Genomic DNA, 25259 nt, shown 5'->3' with positions numbered 1-25259 from the left:
GGTCAGCCATCTCCAACCCGGATATTCTTGAAGTAAGTTGTGCTAACCTCCAAGCAAATCCTCAAACCTCGGGCCTAGGTAGGGAGAGTTCTATGATCCTACCTTCTCTACACTGCATCCGAAGTGGTAAATCCTCTCCAGAAGGTCAAGTTCTTAGTTGTAACAAGTTTATTTCTCCTTCTCCATTCTCACAAGACTCAGAAGATGATTTGTTGGCTAGTGTGAGCAGTGAGGAGCTGGATATTATAGATGTTGAAGACAACAAAGACCTCGAAGATTGCCAAGTGGGCGTTGATTTCTCCCTGAGTTAGCTTTTCCTTCCTCCGGATGATCCTACACAGGTTAGTGCAAATAATTTCCCCATCCCCCCTCTAAAATTGTCAGATGTCCCCCAATCCTTACACTCCATCATAAAAGAGTGTGACTTCGTCTTGGCCTGATCAAAGGGGGAAGAATTAAAGAATCCTCGGTGGTCCAAAATGAAGATTGTTACTTGGAACACAAGAGGCTTAGGGGATTTTTCAAAAAGACTGCTTCTGAAAAAAGTCAATCCGGATATCGTCCTTATTCAAGAAACAAAAAAAGACAGAATTGAGGGCTCCTTTATCAAAAGCCTTTGGAGCTCAAAAGAGGTAGGATGAGCCTTGGTGGAAGCTAAAGGAAAATTGGGAGGTTTACTCACAATGTGGGATGAAAGCAAAATTCTAGTTTCCTACAGTTTGAAAGATGAATTCTCTCTCTTTCAATCAAGTGTCAAACAATAAACCAAAAAAAATTTGCTGGATTACAAATGTCTATGGCCCTTGTGATTACCGAGAAAGGAGAAGAATGTGGGCGGAATTATCCTCCCTGGCTGAGAAATTCGATGATCCCTGGTGTATTGGTGAGAATTTCAACAGCATTCGAAGAAGACATGAGAGATTCCCAGTAGGAAGAGCAACAAGGGATATGAATAACTTCAACAAGTTCATCAGGTTAAACAATCTGCTGGAATTTCCACTCTCAAATGGCCAATTCACTTGGTCTAGGGAAGGTGATGTTGCTTCCAAATCTCTCCTAGACCATTTTCTTGTATCAAGCACATGGGAAGATGTTTTCGATAATTCAAGGGTTGCAAGACAAGCTAGAACCATGTCAGATCACTTTCCTCTTACCTTAGAAGCAGGAGCATTTGAGTGGGGGCCCTCATCGTTTCGTTTTTGTAACAGTTGGTTGAACAATAAGGAGTCCTGTAAATTGATTGAAAAATCTCTAAAAAAGAAGGAAAATCATCAATGGGCAGCTACTCTCTCCACAAATTTGAGAAAAACTAAATCAGCTCTTAAGAAATGGTTTCATGAATTTGGGAAAGAGATGAAGTTGAAAGAGGAAAGTTTACTAAATGAACTTCAAAGAAAAGACTCACTGACAGTAGATGTTTCTTCACAGATTAGGGTTGATGATGCATCCTATTCCTTGAAAGCAGACCTGCTGGCATTATACCAACTGGAAGAAAAAAGTCTAATTCAAAAATGCAAGTTAAAATGGTTAAAAGAAGGGGATGAGAATACCTCTTTCTTCCATAGATTCCTTTCTACTAGAAAAAGAAAAAATTTGTTTGCAAAATTGCTCAATGACCAAGACCTTCCAACCAGATTCACCCGGGACATTGAAGATATCATTTTGGGCTTTTACTCCTTATTGTACTCAAAAAGTGATGGTCCTCGGGCCATTCCCTTAACCTTGACTGGTCTAGAGTCTCAAGAAGCCAAAATGAGCAGCTGGTAGTAAGTTTTTCTGCTTTAGAAATCAAGCTGGCAGTGAAAGGGTTGGGAAGAAACAAGGCACCAGGGCCGGATGGCTTCACACTAGAATTCTTCATCCATTTTTGGTCTCATCTGAAAGACAACCTTATAAAAATGTTTGATGATTTCTACAGCAATGGTAAACTCAATTCGTGTATTAAAAAGAACTTTATTTGCCTAATTCCAAAAAAGTCCGATGCAGTGGTCAAAGATTTCAGACCAATTAGTCTCACAACCCTCTTGTACAAAATAGTTGCAAAAGTTTTAGCTGAGAGGCTAAAAAGAATCATGCCAAGCATAGTAGCCCCTACTCAAAGTGTCTTTATTGAGGGAAGACAGATCTTAGACCCCATCCTAATTGCAAATGAAGCAGTTGAGGACCATAGATCGAAAGGGAAGAAAGGTTGGATTCTAAACCTTGATTTGGAGAAAGCCTTTGATAGAGTGGACTGATCCTTCCTTGAAAAAGTCCTACTTGGTAAGAATTTCAGCTCAAAATGGATCTCTTGGATTTTGGGCTGCATCACCAATCCAAAGTTCTCCATCTTTATCAATGGAAGGCCTCGTGGAAGGATAGTGGCAACTAGAGGAATTAGGCAAGGAGATCCCCTTTCTCCTTTCCTTTTCATCCTTGTGGGAGAAGTGTTAAATGCCTTAATCAACCGGTTACATGAGAAAGAATGCTTTGAAGGCTTTTTGGTAGGGAAGGATAAAGTCCATGTCTCAATTTTGCAATTTGCCGATGACACCCTTATCTTTTGCAAATATGATGATGCTATGCTAGAGTCTCTTCGGGCCACATTTGACCTTTTTGAATGGTGTTCTGGTCAGAAAATTAATTGGGAGAAATCATCTCTTTGTGGTATAAATATAGGGCCTTGACATGCTGAATAAGTGGGCAGCCAAGTTCAATTGTAAAGCAGAGCAGCTTCCCCTTCTCTATTTAGGCCTTCCATTGGGAGGTTATCCGAAAAAGATAGTTTTCTGGCAGCCCGTTATTGATAAACTTCAAGGCACTCTTGACAAATGGAGAAGATACAACATTTCAAGAGGAGGAAGAGCAACTCTTTGTAAGTCAGTTCTTTCGAACCTCCCCACTTACTATATGTCTTCCTTCTTGATACCAAAAAAAGTGTTATCCATCTTATAAAAAATATTGAGGGATTTCTTTTGGGAAGGCCACAAATGGGGTAAACTAAATCATTTAGGCAAATGGGAGCATGTGGCTAAATCTCATGAAGAAGGTGGCCTTGGTTTGGGAGGCTTGAAAGAGAAAAATCTGGCTCTTTTAGTAAAATGGGGCTGGAGATTCCAGCATGAAAGCTCTTCCCTTTGGTGCAGAGTGGTCAAAAGTATACGTGGCAGTAACAATTTTGGGAGTCACACATTTGGTAAGACAGTGAGCAGCCTTAGAAGCCCATGGGTTAGCATTTCAAGGGCTTGGTTGAAAGTGGAAAACCTGTTGGTTTTTGTTTTAGGCAATGGACCCTATTGTCCAGATTCTCCAAATTATTCAGATTGTCCACTCAACCAAACGGTTCTGTGAGGGAGCATTGAGATCACAACACTAAATCTTGGAGCATCTCTTTTAGAAGACATTTAAAAGATGAAGAGATTATTGAATTTCAAGATTTGTTAAGGCTCATTTCTAACCTAAAGGTGCAAGATTGCCCTGACTCAAAGGTTTGGTCTTTGGAATCCAATGGAGTTTTCTCGATTAAATGCTTAACCAATTATCTTCGCAAAGCCCCTCGAATTGATCCTTTCCTAAATGAAGCTCTTTGGAAATCAAAAAGCTCAAGGAGAATAAATATAGTCCTTTGGATAATGGTTTTTGGAGCCCTAAACTGCTCAAGTCTGCTGCAAAAGAAGCTTGTCTCCGACTACATCTCCCCCAATATATGTGCTTTGTGTAAAAGAATGGGAAAGACCTCCCGAACCTTTTTTTCGACTACTTTTATGCACAAAGCTGCTGGTTTTCGCTCTTCAATGTCTTTAACTTGTGCTGGACCTTCGGAGCATATTTTAGCCTAAATGTGCAGCAGCTGTTGATAGGGCTTGTTCTCAAGAAAACTCATCAAATTCTGTGGGTCAATGCTGTAAAGGCTGTGTTAGCTGAATTGTAGTTTGAGCAGAATCAAAGAGTCTTCCAAGACAAGGAAACCCCATGGTTCTCAAGATATGAAGCAGCAAAGCTAAAGGCCTCTCTTTGGTGCTCCTTCTCAAGCTCCTTCGCAGCATACTCTAGTCAGGAAATCAGTCTAAATTGGCATTCATTCCTTTCTCCAGTTTTCTGAAGTTCACATTCCTTTGATTTTTTAGTTCTCTTTGCTGTGATTGTTCCTGTTCCCTTAATTTTCCAGCCAGTTCTTTCTTTCTCGTTTTTAGAATTGTATCCCTTTGTATTGCTTTAATTTAGAGGATTTTCTAGTGTTTGGATGTGATGAGGGGTGCTAAGGGAGTGTCAACCTAGTTGAGATATCCGGGTGCACCTACTGATCCTTATGACTTCCTTGTAAATTGAGCATTAGTCTCTCTTCATTTTCTTAATGAATAAAGAGACTTGTTTCCTTTTTCAAAAAAAAAAAAAAAAAAAACTTCCCCTAGTAAAATTTGCCAAGCAAGAGCCTTAACCATTTTTGGACCTTTTATCTTCCATAAAGAGAAGCCTAAAGCCTAAGAGCATTCAAGATTGTTGGTTTTGAGTGTTATTGAAGACTAAAGCCTAAAGACTAGAGTATTATTGGGTTTAAGGGTTATGGAAGTTTTCTTAGGAGGTTAAGCTTATTTTCCCTTTCAAGGGACATTTTGTTTTTTGGAAATCTAGATAACTGGAATCTTTGGATGCTCAAAATTATAAATGTCTGAAAGTACATATGCCCAACATTTTAGATTACCATGTTTGTTTTGGAGGAAAAATTTGTAAGAATGTATGTGAATACTTGGCTAATTGTGTTTGGTTTGCAAGATTTTTGTATGGGAATGTTAAGATTATGTATTATACCAGTAAGCCCTCACTAATTTTTAGGTGGTTTACATATTATTTTAATCTAATTTAAATGTATATAATTTTTTGGTATTTATTATTTAATATTATATCTTTAAATAAATTATAAAAATAATTAAAAAATAATTTCAATAGTTGTGCAAGAGAGAAAAATGCTAAACATAGAAGTACTGGGCAATTATTGTAAAGGTATAATAAAGGAATATTGCACTTTAAATTTTGATAGGAAATAAATCAAGATATTAATCAATTTAACTAAAGTTTATTTTATAACTAAATGTAAAATATAAATGTAGCTAATTGTATATGGTCATTTGTTAGTGCATGATTGCATAATTGGATGAAAGACAAAAATGTATAAGGTGTGAAGGGCAAAGATGTCATTCGAGGATGCCCTCTAGATGGGCATTTTAGAAACCCATGGGGCAAGAGGGCATCCAAAATTAGATAATTGCCTCCAACGTGGGCATCCTTGGATGCCTAGATTTTTCACATTCACATTAACACAAAACAAACAGAGTAATCTAGATGTTTATCCCATGTGAATCTTGGATTCTCACAAAACAAACAACTCCTTAATCTTTTTAGGCGTCAATTTCTGATCAGTTCAAGAATATTTCCACTCTTTTTTAACATATATGGTTGCATGTATTCCTCTTAAATCCATTCTTTCTTTTGTTATGTTGGCCCAAGCTTTTCTTTTTTCACCTTTGGCCTTTTTTCTTTTGTTTTTTTAGTACAACAACTACCGGGTGAGAGATTGAATCTCCGACCTCTAACGACAGAGCACATGCCAATACCATTGAGCCAAACTCACTTTGGTTTTTTTCTTCTGTCCTTAAATCTTAACTAATATATCAAATTACACCCAAATAAGTTCTTACCATCTACAGCCAAAAGTGAGCATAGTAGCTCTGCGGTAATTGGCATATATTCCTTTTTTTGAGTTTGGAGGTTCAAATCTCCATACCCCCACTTGTTATACTTGAACAAGTCCTACCATCTACAATGGAACTTCATAGGAGGGGGAGACGCTCATTATATCCTAGTGAACAACAATTTGCCTTTTGAACTTAAAACTTTGAGATTTGTTATATAATGTGGATCTATGTTGTCTCCTGGTGTTTCTTAAATTCATGGAGGGGGAGAGGGCTACTATATCCTAGTGGACTCAGATTTGCCTCAAAACTTCATACCTTAAGATCTGTTATGTAAAGTACAACTATAGTATGTCTCCTTGATATTGTGATTCCATGCCTATACTGATTGCATAAGTAGGATAGATGTAGAAACAGAAGATTCTCACATCCATAGGAAGAAATCATTTTTTCTATACTGTAGCGTCTAACTAGTAATTAGATTAAATGTAGTTTTAAATAATTGATTTTGGTGCGACTTTGATCAGCATGGAGATTTTCAAACTCCCTTATTTTATTTTTGATCATCAACTACCAGGTTCCGAGGCAATGTTTGCAGATCTTTGCTATTTCTCTGTGCGGTCAATACAGGTAGGAAAATTTAATTTAAGATTGTTAAATTAGGTACTTCTGTAGATGTTATTTGTGCAACCTTTTCACCTTTCAGCATTTTCTGGACTTTGATGTCTAATGTTGTATAGTGAATGTTTGCAGCTTACGTTTGTGTTTCTCGTCTTGCCTTGTCTTTTCTTGGGTTATTTGGGTCAAGCTGCCTACCTTATATCAAACCACAATGGAGCTGAGCACGTATTTTTTAATTCTGTTCCCAGTAAGGCTCATTAATTATCTTTACTTATTTGAAAAGCTCGATGGTCTTACATTTTCATTAGTTTTGTGGGTGCTTTTGCTTATGCAAGTTTCTTTCTTCTGTCTACAGAAAGTGCCTTTTGGCCAGTCTTTCTCATTGCTAATGTTGCTGCATTGATTGCTAGTCGGGCAATGACTACGGCTACCTTTTCATGTATAAAACAATCAACAGCACTTGGTTGTTTTCCTCGTCTTAAGATTATTCATACATCTAGGAAATTCATGGGGCAGATCTATATCCCGGTGTTGAATTGGTTTTTGTTAGCTATTTGCCTGGTGGTCGTCTGCTCCATATCTAGCATGTATGAGATTGGAAATGCATATGGTAATGCTCACATTTTCTCATGATCTAAGTTTTTTATTGCTTTACCATAAATGATATATCTTTGAGGATAAGTTGGCCCAAAGGGCGTGGGAGTTCTTACCGTGATATTTGGTCTGTTATTAGATTACCTGTTTCTCTCAACGCTTTTGTTTTCAGGCTCCTTTGTAATTATTCGCTAGGTTTTACTTGATCGGAGTCATTTCTTGTAGTTGGGCCCCTTTTTATGGGATTTTCTTCTTGTATGCCAGTATATTCTTTTATTCTCTCAATGAAAGTCGAATTCTTTTTCAATAATTTTTTCAAGGAAAAAAAAAAAGTGGGCCCGTGGTAGATAAATATGGATAACGATTCTACCAGTATATCTGAACTCTATCCTATATTTTTGAATGTATAATGAAATTTTTGGTTTTTTTTTAATCCAAATAGTGTATGAAAAATTGGGGGCAATATGAAGGTTGAATTATTGTACCCTTGTCCTGTAATGCTCCGAACCTTTGTTGTCTTGGGTATCATGTGTTGTACCTGATCTTAATGCTAAACTAATTTTCTTGCAGGTATTGCTGAGCTAGGAGTGATGATGATGACAACTGTCTTGGTTACCATTGTTATGCTTCTTATATGGCAGATAAACATTATCATCGTGATGGGTTTTGCAATGATCTTTCTTGGGATAGAACTGATCTTTTTCTCTTCTGTGTTATGGGGTGTGGGTGATGGAAGTTGGATCATATTGGTATTCGCAGTAATTATGTTTTTTATTATGTATATTTGGAATTACGGAAGCAAGCTCAAGTATGAAACTGAAGTCAAGCAAAAGCTGTCAATGGATTTAATGCGGGAACTTGGGTGCAATCTCGGTACAATCAGAGCTCCTGGCATCGGTTTACTCTATAATGAACTAGTGAAAGGAATACCTGCAATATTTGGCCATTTTCTGACTACTCTTCCTGCAGTTCATTCAATGATCATATTTGTCTGCATCAAGTACGTACCAGTTCCTCTTGTGCCTCAGAGTGAGAGATTTCTTTTCCGCCGAGTCTGTCCAAAGAGCTATCACATCTTCCGTTGCATTGCCAGGTATGATTTATGGAACTCGATTTTCATAAGAAATGTGGCTGCAATGCATCCTCATTCAGGCAAATTTTTTCGTTTTGGTTGATCTCCTCATCGAAAAGATAATTTGGTGATCTTTTTTCAGTATGTACTGATTAAGATAACTATATGTGATACTCTACCTTTATATGATCTTTCATGTTGGGCTCATCACTTAACAGGTATGGATACAAGGATGTTCGAAAAGAAAACCATCAGACGTTTGAGCAGCTCTTAATTGAAAGCCTTGAGAAATTCATCCGCCGAGAGGCACAAGAAAGGTCATTAGAGAGCGATGGAGATGATGATACTGATTCTGACGAGACCCGCTGCTCGCGATTTCTTGTGGGTCCCAATGGAAGTGTGTATTCACTTGGCATTCCTCTGCTTGCTGAATTTAATGAGACTACTAGACCCATAACTGAAGTCATCAACGTACCAGAAGAGGTGCAGCCAGTTGAATCTCCAGACCCCTCAATCCCAGATGCAGAGCAATCACTTGAGAGAGAACTTTCTTTTATACGAAAGGCTAAAGAATCAGGAGTAGTTTACCTTCTTGGTCATGGAGATATTAGGGCAAGAAAGGATTCTTGGTTTATTAAGAAGCTAATGATCAATTACTTCTACGCATTTTTAAGAAAGAACAGCAGGAGGGGTATTGCCAACTTGAGTGTTCCCCACACCCACCTGATGCAGGTAGGCATGACATACATGGTTTAGAGAGCTCAATTTTGTCAGATATATGAGGATATTACCAAATACATGTGCGGCACGAGCGAAAGGTGCTCAGTAAAAACAAAAACAAAAATGAAGGTAATTGTCTTTGCATTCTTCAGTGTGCTGCAACATCCATTTGATTTCTGTGGTGGATTGGATTCAGAGGACGCTTTTCCCGACTTTACCCTTGGTGTCATGCCGAAGGTTTTTCGAGGCTCCATATTGGGTTGATCACCGTTCTTCATTCGTGTTTCATGCATGATGCTGAACGAATGCCTAAGGTGTTTGAGATTACATGAATTCCATTGATGCAATCCCACTGTAGAGATCTGGTACGACTTAAAAGAAAACTCTTGGAATTAGTTTGGAAACTTTCATATGCATCAGTGATTTAGTCTTGTAGATAGTTGTTCTTTCTGTTTCTATTCCCTTTTTTAATGATAATGCAAAGTCATGCCGATAGTTGAATTTCTTCAGATTTTTTAATGTGGCTTCCTTCTGACCCAGTCGAATGGAAGAATACTTATGATTGAGTAGAAAAAGAATTTCCAATTTCAATTACTCTTAACACCAAAGCACATACGGGTTCGTATGTTGTGAAATAGAATGGAAGAGAACAGTATTAACACGGCTGAATATCAATTTTGTATACAATTTGTGAATTTTAGAAAATATCAAACAGGTTGATAACCAATTAGACAAAATTTAAAGTGCCAAAGTTTTATTAGATATTAAATTAAATATTTATTTTATTAAACACTAATATGCCTATATCATCTATTAGACACAAATAGTTCATAAACTAAACTTGTAATTTAGCCATACCAAGAGTTAATTATACATATAAGTTTGAAGTTTGTCTAAATAAAACTTTGCGTTTGTTTGTTTGTTTCTTTTTTTTTTTTAATAAGATAAGAAACAATTCGATTGATGTATGAAATAATGCAAATGATACAAAAGATCCGTATCAAAGGAAATAAAGAGAATGAGTCCAATTTGCAACAAGAAAATCTAAGTTGTGGTCTTTGAGGAGTCAGTAATCTTTACACCAATAAATAGAAGATTCAAGAATATCTTTGAATAGCTTTGATTTGTCTTTGAAAATCCGATCATTTCTCTCTTTCCAAATCTTGAAGTCTTTGACAAGATCGCGAAAATGATGTTGGTCCATAAGTTCACCTTGTATCCCTCGAAGGGGTGGTCCAAAAACATTAATTTGATCCCATCCCTCGAGAGGGGGAGCCAAGTTCCATCTAAAAGCAATGTTTTTCAGCCCATAAAGCATGAACAAAATGGCGGTGGATGAAGAGGTAGTTCACTGAATCATAGCTATTCTGACAAAGGCAATACCAAGATTGCGGGAGAGAAATCCAGGGGCATCTAGATCTTGTTGGAATCCGGAAACAAGCAGTGAAAGTAAAACAAGATCATTAAGGATTCTAATTCATTATTTTGGCTTTAAATTAAGCATGCTCATGAAATTAAAAGAGAATTTCATGACATACATTTGAAGAACACCTTGAACCACGATTCTCAGCTATCATCTCCTTGAATTCAGCTCGTGAACTACCACAAGGTCTTCCCTACTATCCTCTAGGTACCTTAGATTGAGTTGTGGGGCTCAAAATAAGCTTGAATTGAAGGGAATTTTGAGGAAATGATATTGGTTTAGCAGTTTGAAGAACTCTGCTTCAACACAAAATTTTAGAGTTTCAGCAACAATTGCATGAAGAATTCCATTCACTCTTCAGTATTTATTGCATGATCATCATGCAAGAAGGAATGTTGCATGGATTCCAACACATGCTTGAAATTTTGACCGAGAAAAGAAGTGTATTATGAGTGAGCTAGTTGGGCTTTTAGTGGATTTTTCCATTTTCATCAAATTTTAAATTCTGAAACTAATTTCAAAGATAAAAATCAATTTTCAATTTTTATTCTATAATTAAAACTGAAATTATATTAATTTTACAAAAATTAATTCAAAAATTAATTTTCTAATAAAATTAATAATAAATAATTAATTAAACAATTTAATTAACTTTAATTAATCTAATATCAAATATTAAATTAATTAATCACCAACTCCACTACCATGAATCCCTATTCATAATTTTAATATTTAAATATAATCGAGTCTTCAATTTCGTTTAATTCCAAAATTAAACGTGTAATTATATCACATATACCAATTCCCATTAATTCTAATTTGAACGTTTCAAATCAACTTATCATACTATTCTAAGACTAATCCGTTTGTGAGTTAGTAGGGGACCTAGTGGACCTATAGATCATGGGCTCCCATTCATTTAACTACTGGGTCACTCCACTAAAGCCTGTAGTTGCACTCCCCTCACTGTATTGTGTCCATTCGATATAACCATGATTAGTAAGTTAACCCTTCATAGATTGTTCATAATAATGACTGATTCAATAGGCTGTTTTTCCCCTGAGATTACCTCTCATTTCTTAAGTCTCACCGATCCTCTAATGAACAATTGGTTTATGATCCGATCATCAAACCGAGTCCCTCTGGGCCAATGAGAGGGTGAGGCCCCTTGTTCAAGACCCGGAGTCAGTATTTAAGGGAACAACCTCTCTACTATCCCTGAAAGCGGGTGGGAATGATTTCCATCTTGCACCCTATGTCTCCAGCTATCTACCCGGTCTTACCCTTGAAATGGGAGGCTTATTGAGCCGGTGCTGTTGAGCCGACCCTCACTTATGCAAATCTAAGGATAATCCCGAATAAACAGAAATTCATAGTTAGCTCAGGATTCAGGTTAAGTTACCTAGGTCATCACTTTGAAATAGTCAGTCTTAAACAGTAAACAACGTTATAAACGTAAGAGTGACTTATTTCGTGGTCCGATCTTGTGCAAACTCATTGCACAGGACGCCCCCACTCCTCATGTCATCACATGTATGAATTAGGATCACTTCGTTTGTAGTACTTTACAACTTCTTGTAACAACTACAGAGTAGGTCGCATCCAATAGTGTTACCAGAATAAGGCACCCAACCTTATTCATATACTATAGATCATTTTGACTATTTTCGCGAACTTGATCCACTTTTATGTCTCCACATAAAGTTCAAGTACTCATATAATAGCTATGGATCTTTTAGTTTGTTGGATTTATTTCTAAAACGAAATAAACAATTCATATATTCAATAACAACTTTATTGAATTTTCATAAATAAGTTTATTGTTTACAAACCACAAGTTTTAGGACATAAAACCCAACAAACTCCCACTTGGACTAAAACTCTAGTGGTAACGTATATATGAATATATAATACTGAGTTTTTGAGTTTTACGGAGAAATACAATAAATTAGGCATCACATGCCCATGGTTTGCCTTTAGGTATCATATACTCATGAGTTTTTCTCCCACATGCCCTAGGTTATATACCTTGTAGTCCTAGTCTTACTAGGAGATTCTCAAACACTTTAGCCGAGAGAATCGTTCTTCTTATTAAACTATATAGGGAATGCATCTTATTTTCACAACGCTTGTTTCTCAACGATGGCTAGGAAGTCATATACTCCTCCCACTACATCGAAGTACTCTAAACTCTTTGAGTAAGATGGATCTGATTTGTTTAAACACCTTTTGTTTATAGTATTAGTTTTGATCAATAACTCTTTATAGATATATATATGCTTTTATGGAATATTGTTCAAAACAATTAAGGCAAGTAAGTATAGAAAGTTTTCATTTAATTTCATGTTCTATCAGAATAGTCATAGAAATTTCAAACTTTCTTAGCTTGTAGTCGATGGATGGTATTGAGGCAAGAGTGACAGATTTTTCATAAAAGGAATGCAATGTAACATCCATAATACATTCGATGAATGAGTTGTTCGATGATAAGTGCGACAATAAGGAGCTTGAAGAGAAAATGCCATGGATTCCAACTTCCAAAACCAACAATCGGGATAGTTGGTAAGCTATAGTAAACCCTTCAAGAGATATAAAATTTGGTCCATAAGTTGATCTCATCATCTTCAAGATGCCTTCTAAAGTTCAAAGCCTAATATTCATAAAGTGGATTTCAAACATCAACAATGGAGGCATGTTTAAAATTAACAGTGGCGAACAGGCGAGGGTAAAGATGACAGAAGTTCCAACCCATACCAAACTTCTTTCCAAAAGGCAGTAGAGGAGCCATTCCCAATCTTGCATTGAATATTGCTATAAACAAGATCCTCAAGCTTCATAATGTGTCCATGGACTTCTACTAGATTTGTTTCTCTATCTAATATCAGAAATGTCAAGGTCACCTTCCTCCAATGGTTGTTTGAGAATTTGCCAACTGATGAGGTGAGAGGTATTGCTATTCTGATTCCCACACAGAAAATTTCAAAACCTCTTGTCAATAAAAGCAACAACTTTGAATGAAATTTGAAAGAGCAATAAGTAGTAATGTGACCTTTTGATAGGACTCCAAAATTATAAATTTAGTCTCTAAATCTTCATATTTTTTAATTTATGAGTCTAATGGACATAAGTTTCCATTAGAGATAAATTTCAAATTTATATCCCATACATCAATTTATTTTCTTATTGTGAAACATGAAACTACTTCTCATAGACAAATAATAAATAAATAAAAGATTTTCATGTCAGCTTCCACAATCCACATGATGTCCTTTTATAAACTCACACATTAATATTACACATAGAAAACGAGAACGATAATCAAACATTAGAGAGTGACAAATTATTGTCAATTGGGCTCAATCCTATTAATTAGCATTATTCAGTTTCATATCAGTTGATGCAAGTACCTCCAAAACGTAAAGAAGAAGGAAGGATCTGCTGACACAGCGACAAATTACATCCTCAGAAAAGATTTAGCAAGAAAACATAGGCGCAGCAACTTCAAATGAGCCATCATACTAAGAAACAAATTATTGACAGCATGTTAATTTTATTAGCCTGAGTTAGCTTTAATGCTCCATCCTTCTATTCGGAACTGTATGGAACGCCTTCCTCTACCAACTATCCATGGGGACTATCTGGCTCTAGAACATTTGTTAAGCCTGTTAGCAAAACAATTCTGAATGTCCATGCTGTGCCCATGTGGCCATCCATGCTGATGGTCCAGATCCAAAGTATAAATCCGGCATCAATGATAAAAAAAATAGCCTGCAAATCTACATAAAAACTTAAGCACACAAAAACATTGGTCAATTCACTGTAATAGCTTTCTCTGTCCTGTAGTTAAACCAGTCGGACCTACTTTCCATTGTCTTTATACGGTTGGCGTAATCAGGTCACAATTAGAAACCAAAATCTTTTATGCAAAAGGTAAAACAAGAATCCCAAGCAGGGGAATCAGATAGAGAACTGAGAAGCACAGAAGTAAGATCCAAGAAATGTGTAATCCACAACAGAGTCTAGAGTGTAACAGAAGAAAATATACTTCCAAGTAGAAAGATTGGGAACTGGGGCCACTTGAATTCTTGATATCCTTCTATTGAAATGAAGTCCAAATAGAACTAACTAAAAAGCAATTGTTTTACACTGATGTATATAGAAAAACCATCCAATTGTCATCATTATTACAATAAGCAAGAAAGAACTTGAAGGCAAGCTACATCAATTTAAACCAGGAAAATTTTATACTGATGTAATATAGAAACATCCCAATTGTCATCATTATGGAAATAAGCAAGTAAAAACTTAAGGCAAGCTACATCAACTCGAACCGAGCCAACAAAGATGAAACAAAGACCTCATCACCAATTTGTTGTTGTATTAGCAAGATCTAGACACGGCGCTGCTTTGGGAGTCGGCAACCATTGTGAGCACGTCTTGTAGTATCTTCAATGTAGACAATAGGATTTTGATCACTTCTAGAATCAGTGAATCCAGCTCTCCAACTAATGATCGCTTGCCTTTTCCTCTTAAATATAGTAAAGCCTTTCACCCTCATCACAACTGATTTTAGCCCCAATTTTCTAGATTCACGACCAACATACTCTGCAACTGCTTCAGCAGCATAACGGGAAAGTTTGGGCCCTCCTTTAAGTTCTTCAAGACGACCAGCAGAGGCCTTGAGCTTTGTATTTCCCTTGTTATCCGTAACAGTGATAAATGTATTGTTACGCAGTAGCTTTACATGGACAATATCAGCATTGTGTTCCATATTGGGTTGTCTAAAGAACCGGGAACTACCCGTAAAATACCTTCCACCTTCCTCTAAAGTATCCCTAACGAAGCTCATAGAATTAAGATTCCTTCCTGTATCAGCATTTGGCCGGTTGTCGTACTGTCCATAACATCTATAGCTAGTGGAATGAGAAACGGAGACACATTCACTTGAACGCCCCAAACTCCAACAAGAACCCTGAGCTCCCGTGGATTTCCATCCACGTCCTACAATCTCCCGACCAACATTCGCAGAATCACCTTGCGAAAGGTCGAGACAGCCTGCAATCCCCAAAATACTCATCACTAAAGAAAAACACTCCATAAATTCGAATTGCCATTTCCTATATCAGATATAGAAAATAGAGAATATAAATCACCTGAGAGCTGGTTGTCTAGTCGAATGGATCCAGTGAGATCTGATCGGTGGATAGAGGACATGGAGGAACGCGAATCTGAGCCGATGAATGGAGAAATGGAGAGGCGAGAGGGAGAAAAGGAAGGGCCATGACGGAGAGAAGACGACCGGAAGAGAGAATAGAGGTGAGAGAGGGAAAGTTTCGGCATCGTCGTCGGACGGCCGGAGGCGGTGGTTCTGGGAATGAAAAGTGCTGAAAAGAAAACCCTAATTCTTTTCCCCTCTTAGTGGATGATGACTTGAGACATAGGGGTGTCCCACTTTCTTCAAATTTGTAATATTAACTTTTCTTTCTAATATTATAAATTCAATCTATGATGCGTCCAAATTTGTGTTAAGCTTAGTTAATTTACAAGCTCTTTATCTTTCGCACAATTAAAAATAATTAAAAATTTAATCTATGATCCATCCATAGTCGAGTTGAGTCTGATTGTATGGAGGTGATTCATCTTTTTAATGGAATATGTTTGTTGATGGTCGAGTTGAGTCTGGTTGTATGGAGGAAGGGATATGTTTGTTGAGCAGGCCAAGTCGCTTGCACATGAGTTGGATGATGTATTTTTTTCTCGATGTGAGGCAAAGTCACAATTTCATGGCTCACTCCCTCGTGAGCAAGATTTGGCGGTGCATAATTGAGCTTTTCTGCTTCATTTTTGGTTTGTTTTACTTGTATCTAAGGATGTTATTTTGTGATTGGCAGTTAGTTTGTTTGCTTAAAAAAACAATAACAATAATTTAGTAGGCACAAATTATATTTTATCCACATTGGCATTAATTTTGGATATCTATACTATATTAAAAAGCTAATATTTCTAAAAAAAAAACATTTTTATACTACATTATCCTTTTTAATTTTAGTTTATTACAATTATGCCATTTCAATAGTAATTATCTTTTTTTATATGAAATTTCGGCATGAATATATATTTATATATATATATATTGCAAAAACATGTAAAGCGAAAAAAGAAAATACGTGGGAGTTACTTTTTAAACTCGTTATTATTAAATTAAGGTGTCTTTTTAAATATAAGAAAATGAACCAAAATATTTATAAATATAGTAAAATTTCACTGTCTATATGTAATAAACTATTATCTGTGTCTATCTACGTCATAATAGACATAAATACTAGTCTATCACCATATCTTGCCATTATTTGTAAATATTTTCAACAATTTTGTCATTTAAAATATTTTCTTTAAATTAATATTAAATTAATATCAATAACAACACACCCCACTAAGACTTTACTTCATTAATTGAATTAAAAATCAAATTTAAAAAGTTTTAGAATTTAAAGACAAAAAAACCTTATAAATTCTTTGGTTACAAAAACAAAAAGGTGTATTATTTAATACCCAATTCTTCGCTAAAAACAATAATTAATGTCAACAAGAGCGTAGCTCAACTGACATAGTATTTATAATATCAACTTCGTGATTTGAGATTCGATTCCCGTACCTCACACTTTAATTACATTATCATTATTCATCTAGAGCTTTATCTTTTCTTGATTTTTATTCTCTTGATGCATTGTTCTCAAAGCCATTTTAATTTTCAAGACTTCTTCGAGATGATGCTATATTCAAGTTATAAATGATGATACATGGTGTCCTATCTAAATATCTCAATTTCTATGTTTGTGATAGTAAACTCAATTTTAATTATGTTGAATAAGAATTTTTGCCTACCAATTGTTATGTGAGCAAATCCATACGAGAAAATATGAGTGTATAGCAATAGTCTTTTTTTTCCCCTTTTATAATCAATGATTGATTTTTGTTTGGTTAAAAAAAATGGAAACTTAGAGTTTGTTTGATAGAGAATTTAAAAACAAATGATTCAATGAAAACAGAGTTGTAATGTTTTCAGATATGTGTGATAGCAGTTTTAGAAATTCGATTTTAATTTAAACAATTGTTTAAAATATGTTTGATACTATACATTTATAAATCACAAAACTAGTTGTAGTCATTCACTGACAATAAACTATTATTAACTTATTTATGAATATGATTTATGTTAAAAAAAATATACAATTATTATTTTGTAATATTATATAAAGTGTAATACATTACATAATACATATTTTATTTTTTAAAACATGAGTTAGTTTATAACATGATATATTATATTTCTAAATATTTTTCTCTTTATTTATCCTGCATTTTAAAATTTAAATTCAAAATCTAGTTGCAATGAAAATATAAAAATGTTATTTTAAAGATTTTTCACGGTTTGGATCACATAATCCGAAAATAGTTTTGGAAAACAAAATATGCGTTGTCTACCAAACACATATTTCTTGAACTCATTAAATCTGAAAACATAAAACAGAATCTGAATTCTCTACTAAATAAATACTTAATGATCAAATGTAGACTTATGTTATTCATTGAGTATTTGTATAACATATGGTCTCACAAAATTGTTAATAATTAATCATCAATTATTTGTATGAAGTATGAAGAATTAAAATAAAACAAGTTTTATCATTTCATTCTCAAAATTAAAGAATATTTCTTTATTATATGATAATAAATCATAATATAAAATCAAATTAATAAGTATAATCTATACTATATGAAAAAAAACAATTATTTTTTTAAAAAAAAATAGTTCGTTTTACCATTTTTTAAATTTCAAAAGACACGAATGAACAACAACCACAAATCACAATGGATGAAAATGTGATATATGCAATCACAATGAATTTAAAAAATAGAATTAAAAAAAAAATCATATTTTTTGGACCATCTTGTCCTTATCATTTTAGAAATTACGATTATCCATTTTCAAAAGATATTAAGTCTGAAATTGCAATAATAAAATTTGTAAGTGCGTGTGCATAATTTCAAGAGTTTCAGAATTTTAAAAGGAAAAAAAAAACTTTAAAGAATTAAAGTTGAGACCAACAACTTAAAAACATTTATAAACTTGACAAATTAAAAGAAGGTGAAAAATAGAATATAGAAAAAATCTCAATTTACTTTTAAAATAAATTATAGGTTATGACTTTACTTTTAATTCTAAATAATAATGGAATTTTAAGAATTTTACAATTTAATAGCTAAAACATTTTAAAATAGAAGTATAATAATGACAAAAGATAATGTAACTTTTTTTTACCTCTAGAACAAGATAAAAAGCTTTTACTATTTTTTTTTTTCTAAACAAAATGTATGCTCTTCTAATTTTAGTTTTTTCTTTTTTCATTTACCTAAAATTTTCACAACATATAGGAATTATTTTCAATCAAGTTTGTGTGGTTTAAAAAACACATATAACTTTATAGATATTTAATTTTATTGTAAGTATGAACAATCATATTTTAGATATACTCAGGTTCATATTTATAATAAATAATTTTTTAGTATATATTTAATTTAAGCTGCCAGCAAAAGAAAATCAAGTAAATAATTTAAAGATAATAATGTGTCCTATCTTTAAAAGACTTATTTTCCACCCATTTGATAATAAAAATACAGTTTCACCGTATTTCTTCAATTTTTTTTCCTTCATAATAATTTACTAATCCTAAAGCCTTTGTAATAATGAAAAGCTAGACAGGAATTTTACTTCAAAAAATAGTTCATAGATGTAAAAATTTATCTTTTTCCATTGTCATTATTTTTTATAGTTATTTTATAGATTATGAAGTTTCTTTTGAGAGAACAAAAGCAATAAAATATTAGGAATATTTTGAGAAAGATATATTTGAATTTGTATATAGAATTTCATAAAAAAAAAAAATCAATTCAATTCAATATATGATCAGATAAAATTGAAAATGCACATATTAAAAACTAGTAAACTTAAAAAGACTAACAAGAATATGTTATTGGCATAGATTTTGTGTTCTCTACTTCAAAATCAGAGTAAGCAATTTCTCCAACCCACATATTCTCAACAAAATCTAAATTTAGAAAACCGATGTAAATATTTTTTAAAAAAAAATCTATGAATTTAGATTTTGGATGAAAAAAAATTGAATCGAAAGATCAAACAATATGATGGATCATATATAATGATGCATTCGTGCTATATGCATACTTTTAATATTTATTGAAAGATAATTACTAAAATAAAATGAAACTTGGAATAGAGGAACTAGAATAGTGTTTTGACCTAAGTTCAATTTTCAAGAGCTAGATTTGAGTTATCTACTTCTATTATGTCTGCAAAACTGGCTAAGGGATCATTCTCGTAGGCGTGGACCAAACCTAATTGTAAAGAGATTCGATTGAATCACCATAATAATTGTAATGAATTGTTTAGATGAATATTATAGCTTGTCACTTAGGTCTTGATCCACTATAATTCCTACAAAATTAAAGTCGAGTTATAATATATTCAGTTATACTTTAAATCATTGATTATCTTATGTAGGTCAGAATTAAAACTCTAATCCGTGTAATATATGCTATTTTAAAAAAGATATTGAACATAATATATAACTCATCGCAAACATTGACGATTAGGACGATAGAAGTCAACTCAAAGAAGGAAGAAAATACAAGTGTCACATAAAATAGTTGTACCTTAAATTAAAATAACTTTAAATAAAATCAAACATTTTTGGAACACAAACAACAATGCATATTGTCAACCAAATCTAAACTTAGAAAAATATTGCAAATTTGAAGAAAAAATATATGTATTTTGATTTTGGGTGAAAGAAAAATTGGACAGAAGAATTAAACAACATGACAAAACATATACAATTATAATGGTGCTAGATGTACTTTGAATATTTGCTGAAAATCAATGACTATAATGGAATGGAACTTAGAGGAGAGAAACCAAAAGAGTATTTTTGACCTAATGCCATATTTACCAATAGTGCATCAACCCTTCACAAATTTCTCATAAGTACAGCTATGCCAAAATTACCATTTTGTTTCTATAGTTACATCTAACTCCTTAAGTACCATTGATTCCTCTAATGCACAATAAGTTATAGTCTGACTATAACCAAACCCCTCTCGAGCCAAGATAGGGTGTGGTACCACATTGCTCAAGCCCCAAAATCAGTCCTTAATGGAGCAATTTCTCTACTTACTCTAACGATAAAGAAAGAGTGAATTCCTTCTTATGAAACTATGTTCCCAGCTCCCCAATAAAAGGAGTCCCCAAAATGATGGGCATATTGAGTCGGTGAAACTGACCACTTTCACACATACAAATCAAATGATCGCCTTCATAAGCATGAGTTCACAACTCACTCAAGATTCAGGTCAAGACACCTATGGTCATCCTAGTGAAATGTAAGTCTCATCTATCAATGGTATTATATAGAAAGATTATTCATTTCATGGTCTAATCTTATACAAACTCTTTCTATAAAATACTTCTGCATACATGTCTCCATATGAATGATTAGGATCAGATCATTTGTAGCACTTTACAACAATTTTAACAACTACAAAGTAAGTTGTATTCATAGTGTCACTAGGTTAAGGTACCTAGTCTTATCCATCTACTACAGAATGTTTAAGTTATAACTTAAACATGATCCAACTGTATGTCTATACATACATGTTTAAGTTATAGAAGATAGCTCTGGATTTTAATTTAATGGATTATTGCATAAGTTTCATAAAACTAATTTACCATTGATTCAACTAATATATAACTACGAGGCTTTAGGGCATACATCCCAACACCTATGTGTTCTAGTACTCATATTTTATAGGATAGTGACCAACCTTCTATGTTTGGGGTGGGAGATGGAGAGTAGGAAGTTCGTGATGGTTATGGTTCATGAAGCCGAGTCGGGTCGAGCATACTAACCTGAAACAATTGCACTACCCGGAGGTAGCTATGATTTTATCCTTTTATTGCTTTCTAAGTTTAGGTTTCTTTTCTGTTTATTTTTATTTTTCTTGGGCTTAATTCTTTCACTTTTCTTTGATCTTTTGGTTTTAGTTGTCATTGAGAAGATGGAGACAATTACATTTTTTATGAGCCAAATATCACCGCCATCCAGCGTGCCAAATTTTAGGGAAGTTTTTTTTGTTTCCCTTTTCATTTTGTCTCTTGTTTTCTATTCTTTATCATATCAGGGACAATGTTAGATTTTAAGTTGGGGGTAGGGTATGTTTGTGTTCTAGCTGGAGCCCTTGAGCATCTAAGCTCGGGCTATTTTGTTCACATGCTTTATAGGTCTTGATCCACTATAATTCCTACAAAATTAAAGTTGAGTTATAATATATTCAGTTATACTTTAAATCATTGATTATCTTATGTAGGTCAGAATTAAAACTCTAATCCGTGTAATATATGCTCTTTTAAAAAGGATATTGAACATAATATATAACTCATTGCAAACATTGACGATTAGGACGATAGAAGTCAACTTAAAGAAGAAAGAAAATACAAGTGTCACATAAAATAGTTGTACCTTAAATTAAAATAACTTTAAATAAAATCAAACATTTTTGGAACACAAACAACAATGCATATTGTCAACCAAATCTAAACTTAGAAAAATATTGCAAATTTGAAGAAAAAATATATGAATTTTGATTTTGGGTGAAAGAAAAATTGGACAAAAGAATTAAACAACATGACGAAACATATACAATTATAATGGTGCTAGATGTATACTTTGAATATTTGTTAAAAATCAATGACTATAATGGAATGGAACTTAGAGCAGAGAAACCAAAAGAGTATTTTTGACCCAAGGCCACATTTACCAAATTGTAATGAAAAGTGGTGTAATCGTAATAAAAATTTATTGATGGATTAATCTTAATGAGTCTTAGTCGCAAATGTAATCGGATTGTTGTAATGACTCAACTTTCCATTATACTTCTAGGATACTACTATATGCATACATAGACTTGACAATAAATTTCTTGAAGAAAAATTAAATAAAAAAGATAAAACTTATATTTCATTAAATAAAGCTCAGACAATAAAATCCTAAAAACATCGTGTACCGTGCGGGGTACCCCTAACTCACATTTAAAATGAATTGAGCAAACAAATGAATTAACAAATGAATAAATGAAATGACCCAGAGTTTGAAAATGCTACACTCCTAAACAAGATCCTATCAAATAAAACATAAGTGCGAAAGCGATAACACGTCCTAATGACTAGCTCACGATCCTTTTTGTCATTCACCGGTTTATCTTTACCTTTACCTGAAAATCATGAAGAGAAAAGGATGAGTATAATATACCCAGTAAGCTACCCACTATTGGGCCCACTAGGTGATTTGGCCTTCATATTGGGACTTAAGTGTACAAATGCATCGTAGATATAGGCATATGCATACGCATAAGGGGCGAACCTGGAGGCATGCTTTCATAGCCAGTGACCCTAGAGGGACATATAAGTGGTGAACCCAAGGGAACAACGTAATATAAGCTTCCATAATTCCAACTGACTAACAAGCATGTCATAATAATCCAAGCCAACATGGGGACCACTTGGGTTTGAGGGTGAACCAACAATACGTAACTTACCAAAATTAGCTTTTAACTCAAACGGATAGAGCTTAACCTCCACCTCCACCTCCTAAATCACCATAAAAATCCAAAATCAAAGTCAAATCCTTATGAATATTCAAGATTTAAAGGAACCCACACCAACTATCAATAACAAATTACCCAAAAGTATACAAAGCTGTCCACAACCCTTGCCAAAGCTGCTGGATAGTGACGAGAACACCTTCAAGACTTCAATTTAACCTTAAAAAACACTATGGGTAGTTCAAATATTGGATAGAACCTAACCAATCTTAATGACATTTAAAAAACACCCCAAAAATTACCCAAACCTCAAGACTCTGGTGAGAACACGAAAACTGGGGGCTGAATGATGATGAACACATGGCTACCGACGATGGGTACTGTGTTCTCATCTCGTCCTCCCATTCTCAAGTTACTTCCTCAAACTAATGATTTTGCCATAAAACCTTTACCAGTGCCACCTCACGATTATGTAGAATCTTCACTTCTTGAGCCAGAATTTGGATAGTTCTCCTCGAAACTCAGGCTCTCATTTAGTTGCAAGGGCTCAAAGTCCACCACGTGGGACGAATCTGTCACATACTTCCTCAACATGGAGACATGAAAAATATTATGGATTGTAGAGAGAGACGGTGGCAAGGCCAACTGATAAGCCACAGGGCCAATTCACTCCAAGACCTCGAATGGCCCAACAAAACGTGGACTTAGCTTCCCCTTCCTTCCAAACCTTAGAACACCTTCCATAGGTGCTACTTTTAGGAACATTTTATCACCTGCCTTGAACTCAAGATCTTTACGCCTAACGTCAAATAACTCTTCTGTTTACTATGTGCTGTTAGCATTCAAGCCCTGGTCATCTTCATGACTTCATTTTTCGTTTCCACTAGCTCAGTTCCCACCAACTTTTTTTCACCAACCTCACCTCAACAAACAAAAAACCTACAACCTTTACCGTACAAAGCTTCAAATGGAGACATGCCAATGGTAGCCTGATAATTGTTATTATACACAAACTCTACCAAATGCAAGTGAGAGTCCTAACTCCCTGAAAACTTCAATGTACAAGCTGCAACATATCCTCCAGCGTCTGATTCAAATGCTTTATTTGCCTATCAGTCTAGGGATGGAAGGCTATACTGAAGTTTGACTGTGTCTCCAATGCTGCTTGGAGGCTCTTCCAAAAACTAGAGGTAAAACGAGAGTCTCTGTCGGATACGATCGACACTAGCACCTCATGCAATCTCACTACCTTCTTCATGTATAGCTGAGCCCATTTATTCACCGAATACGTGGGCTTCCCTGAAATGAAATGCGCCACCTTAGTGAGTTTGTCCACTACAACCCATATCACTGAAAACCCTTTCGCTGTTCTGGGCAACCCATAATGAAATCTATGGATACACTCTCCCAGTTCCATTATGGTACATTTAATGACAGTAAAAAACCCGCGGGCTTCTGTCTTGGGGCCTTCACCTACTGACAGACTAAACATTTACTGACATAATTAGCTATCTCCCTTTTCATATCGAACCACCAATAATACTGCTTCAAATCTTGATACATCTTGGTACTGCCAGGATGTATCGAGAATGGGGAGCTATGAGCATCTACCAATAATTTGCTCTTAAGACCACTATCTGTAGGCATGCATAACCATCCTCGATATAGAAAACCATGATCCAAGGACATTGACAATGTCCTGACCTAACTCCACCTGACGAAATTTCTAAACAAGGTACGAATCGACCTGTTGCACCTCAATGATTCCCTGTCTCAAAGTTGGTCGTACCGTCAACTGTGCTAGCTACGAGGTGACTTCCCCTCATTGCCAGTGCAATTTTCGCACGTTCCAACTCATTAAATAACTGGAGTTGTTTGGTGATCAAGGCAACCGAATGAGTTGTCTTCCTACTAAGAGCATCGCCACCACATTCACCTTGCCTTGGTGGTACAGAATCTCACAATCGTAACCCCTCACTAACTTGAGCCACATGCGTTGTCTCATGTTTAACTCCTTCTGGGTGAAGAACTATTTCAAACTATTATGATAGGTGAAAATTTGAATCTTCTCCCTATATAAATAGTGTCTCCAGATTTTCAATGCAAAGACCAACGCTGCTAGCTCTAAGTCATAAATAGGATAGTTTCACTCATGCTTCTTCAACTGGCGGGAGGCATAGGCAACCTGTTGGGTTTTATGTCATAAAACTCGTGGTTTGTAACCAATAAAGTTATCATGTTATCAATAAAGATGTTATCGAGGTTTTATTCAATAAAGTTGTTATTGAATATATGAATTGTTCATTTCGTTTTAGAAAGAAGACTAAATCCAATAAATTGAATATCCATGGCTATTATATGAATACTTGAACTTTATGTGGAGACATAAGAGTGGATCAAGTTTAGTAAATAACCAAAATGGTCTATAGTATATGAATAAGGTTGGGTACCTTATTCTGGTAACACTATCAGATACGGCCCA

General features: G+C 34.6%; 3 protein-coding genes across 3 annotated transcripts; 2 read left to right on the top strand and 1 right to left on the bottom strand.

Moving 5' to 3' along the window:
- The first annotated feature begins 828 nt into the window (after positions 1–828).
- Positions 829–1767, top strand: LOC120090656. Its single transcript, XM_039048373.1, has one exon. The coding sequence runs from the start codon at positions 829–831 to the stop codon at positions 1765–1767; it is 939 nt and encodes a 312-aa protein (XP_038904301.1).
- A 4105-nt stretch (positions 1768–5872) lies between these two features.
- Positions 5873–9270, top strand: LOC120091200 (potassium transporter 7-like). The gene is made up of 5 exons (XM_039049109.1): positions 5873–6299; positions 6423–6537; positions 6646–6900; positions 7455–7977; positions 8175–9270. The coding sequence occupies exons 1-5, from the start codon at positions 6198–6200 to the stop codon at positions 8710–8712; spliced, it is 1533 nt and encodes a 510-aa protein (XP_038905037.1). The 5' UTR covers positions 5873–6197; the 3' UTR covers positions 8713–9270.
- Positions 9271–14167: 4897 nt separating this feature from the next.
- LOC120089753 (probable ribosomal protein S11, mitochondrial) lies at positions 14168–15564 on the bottom strand. Its single transcript, XM_039047138.1, has 2 exons — positions 15253–15564; positions 14168–15154 (listed from the first exon to the last, which is right to left on the bottom strand). Exons 1-2 carry the CDS (start codon positions 15437–15439, stop codon positions 14490–14492), a joined length of 852 nt encoding a protein of 283 aa, XP_038903066.1. The 5' UTR covers positions 15440–15564; the 3' UTR covers positions 14168–14489.
- Positions 15565–25259: the final 9695 nt, after the last annotated feature.

The sequence above is a fragment of the Benincasa hispida genome, chromosome 11 (assembly GCF_009727055.1).
Source record: "Benincasa hispida cultivar B227 chromosome 11, ASM972705v1, whole genome shotgun sequence".
NCBI lineage: Eukaryota > Viridiplantae > Streptophyta > Magnoliopsida > Cucurbitales > Cucurbitaceae > Benincasa > Benincasa hispida.
The sequence above is the reverse complement of the archived record's forward strand: the minus strand, read 5'-3'. Positions and strand labels throughout refer to the sequence as shown.

Coding starts and splice junctions, on each gene's coding strand:
- LOC120090656 (XM_039048373.1), top strand. CDS start 829: ATGTGGGCGGAATTATCCTCCCTGGCTGAGAAATTCGATGATCCCTGG.
- LOC120089753 (XM_039047138.1), bottom strand. CDS start 15,439: ATGCCGAAACTTTCCCTCTCTCACCTCTATTCTCTCTTCCGGTCGTCT. Junction 15,155..15,252: donor ACTAGACAACCAGCTCTCAG/GTGATTTATATT, acceptor TGGGGATTGCAG/GCTGTCTCGACCTTTCGCAA.
- LOC120091200 (XM_039049109.1), top strand. CDS start 6,198: ATGGAGATTTTCAAACTCCCTTATTTTATTTTTGATCATCAACTACCA. Junction 6,300..6,422: donor TCTCTGTGCGGTCAATACAG/GTAGGAAAATTT, acceptor GAATGTTTGCAG/CTTACGTTTGTGTTTCTCGT. Junction 6,901..7,454: donor TGAGATTGGAAATGCATATG/GTAATGCTCACA, acceptor ATTTTCTTGCAG/GTATTGCTGAGCTAGGAGTG.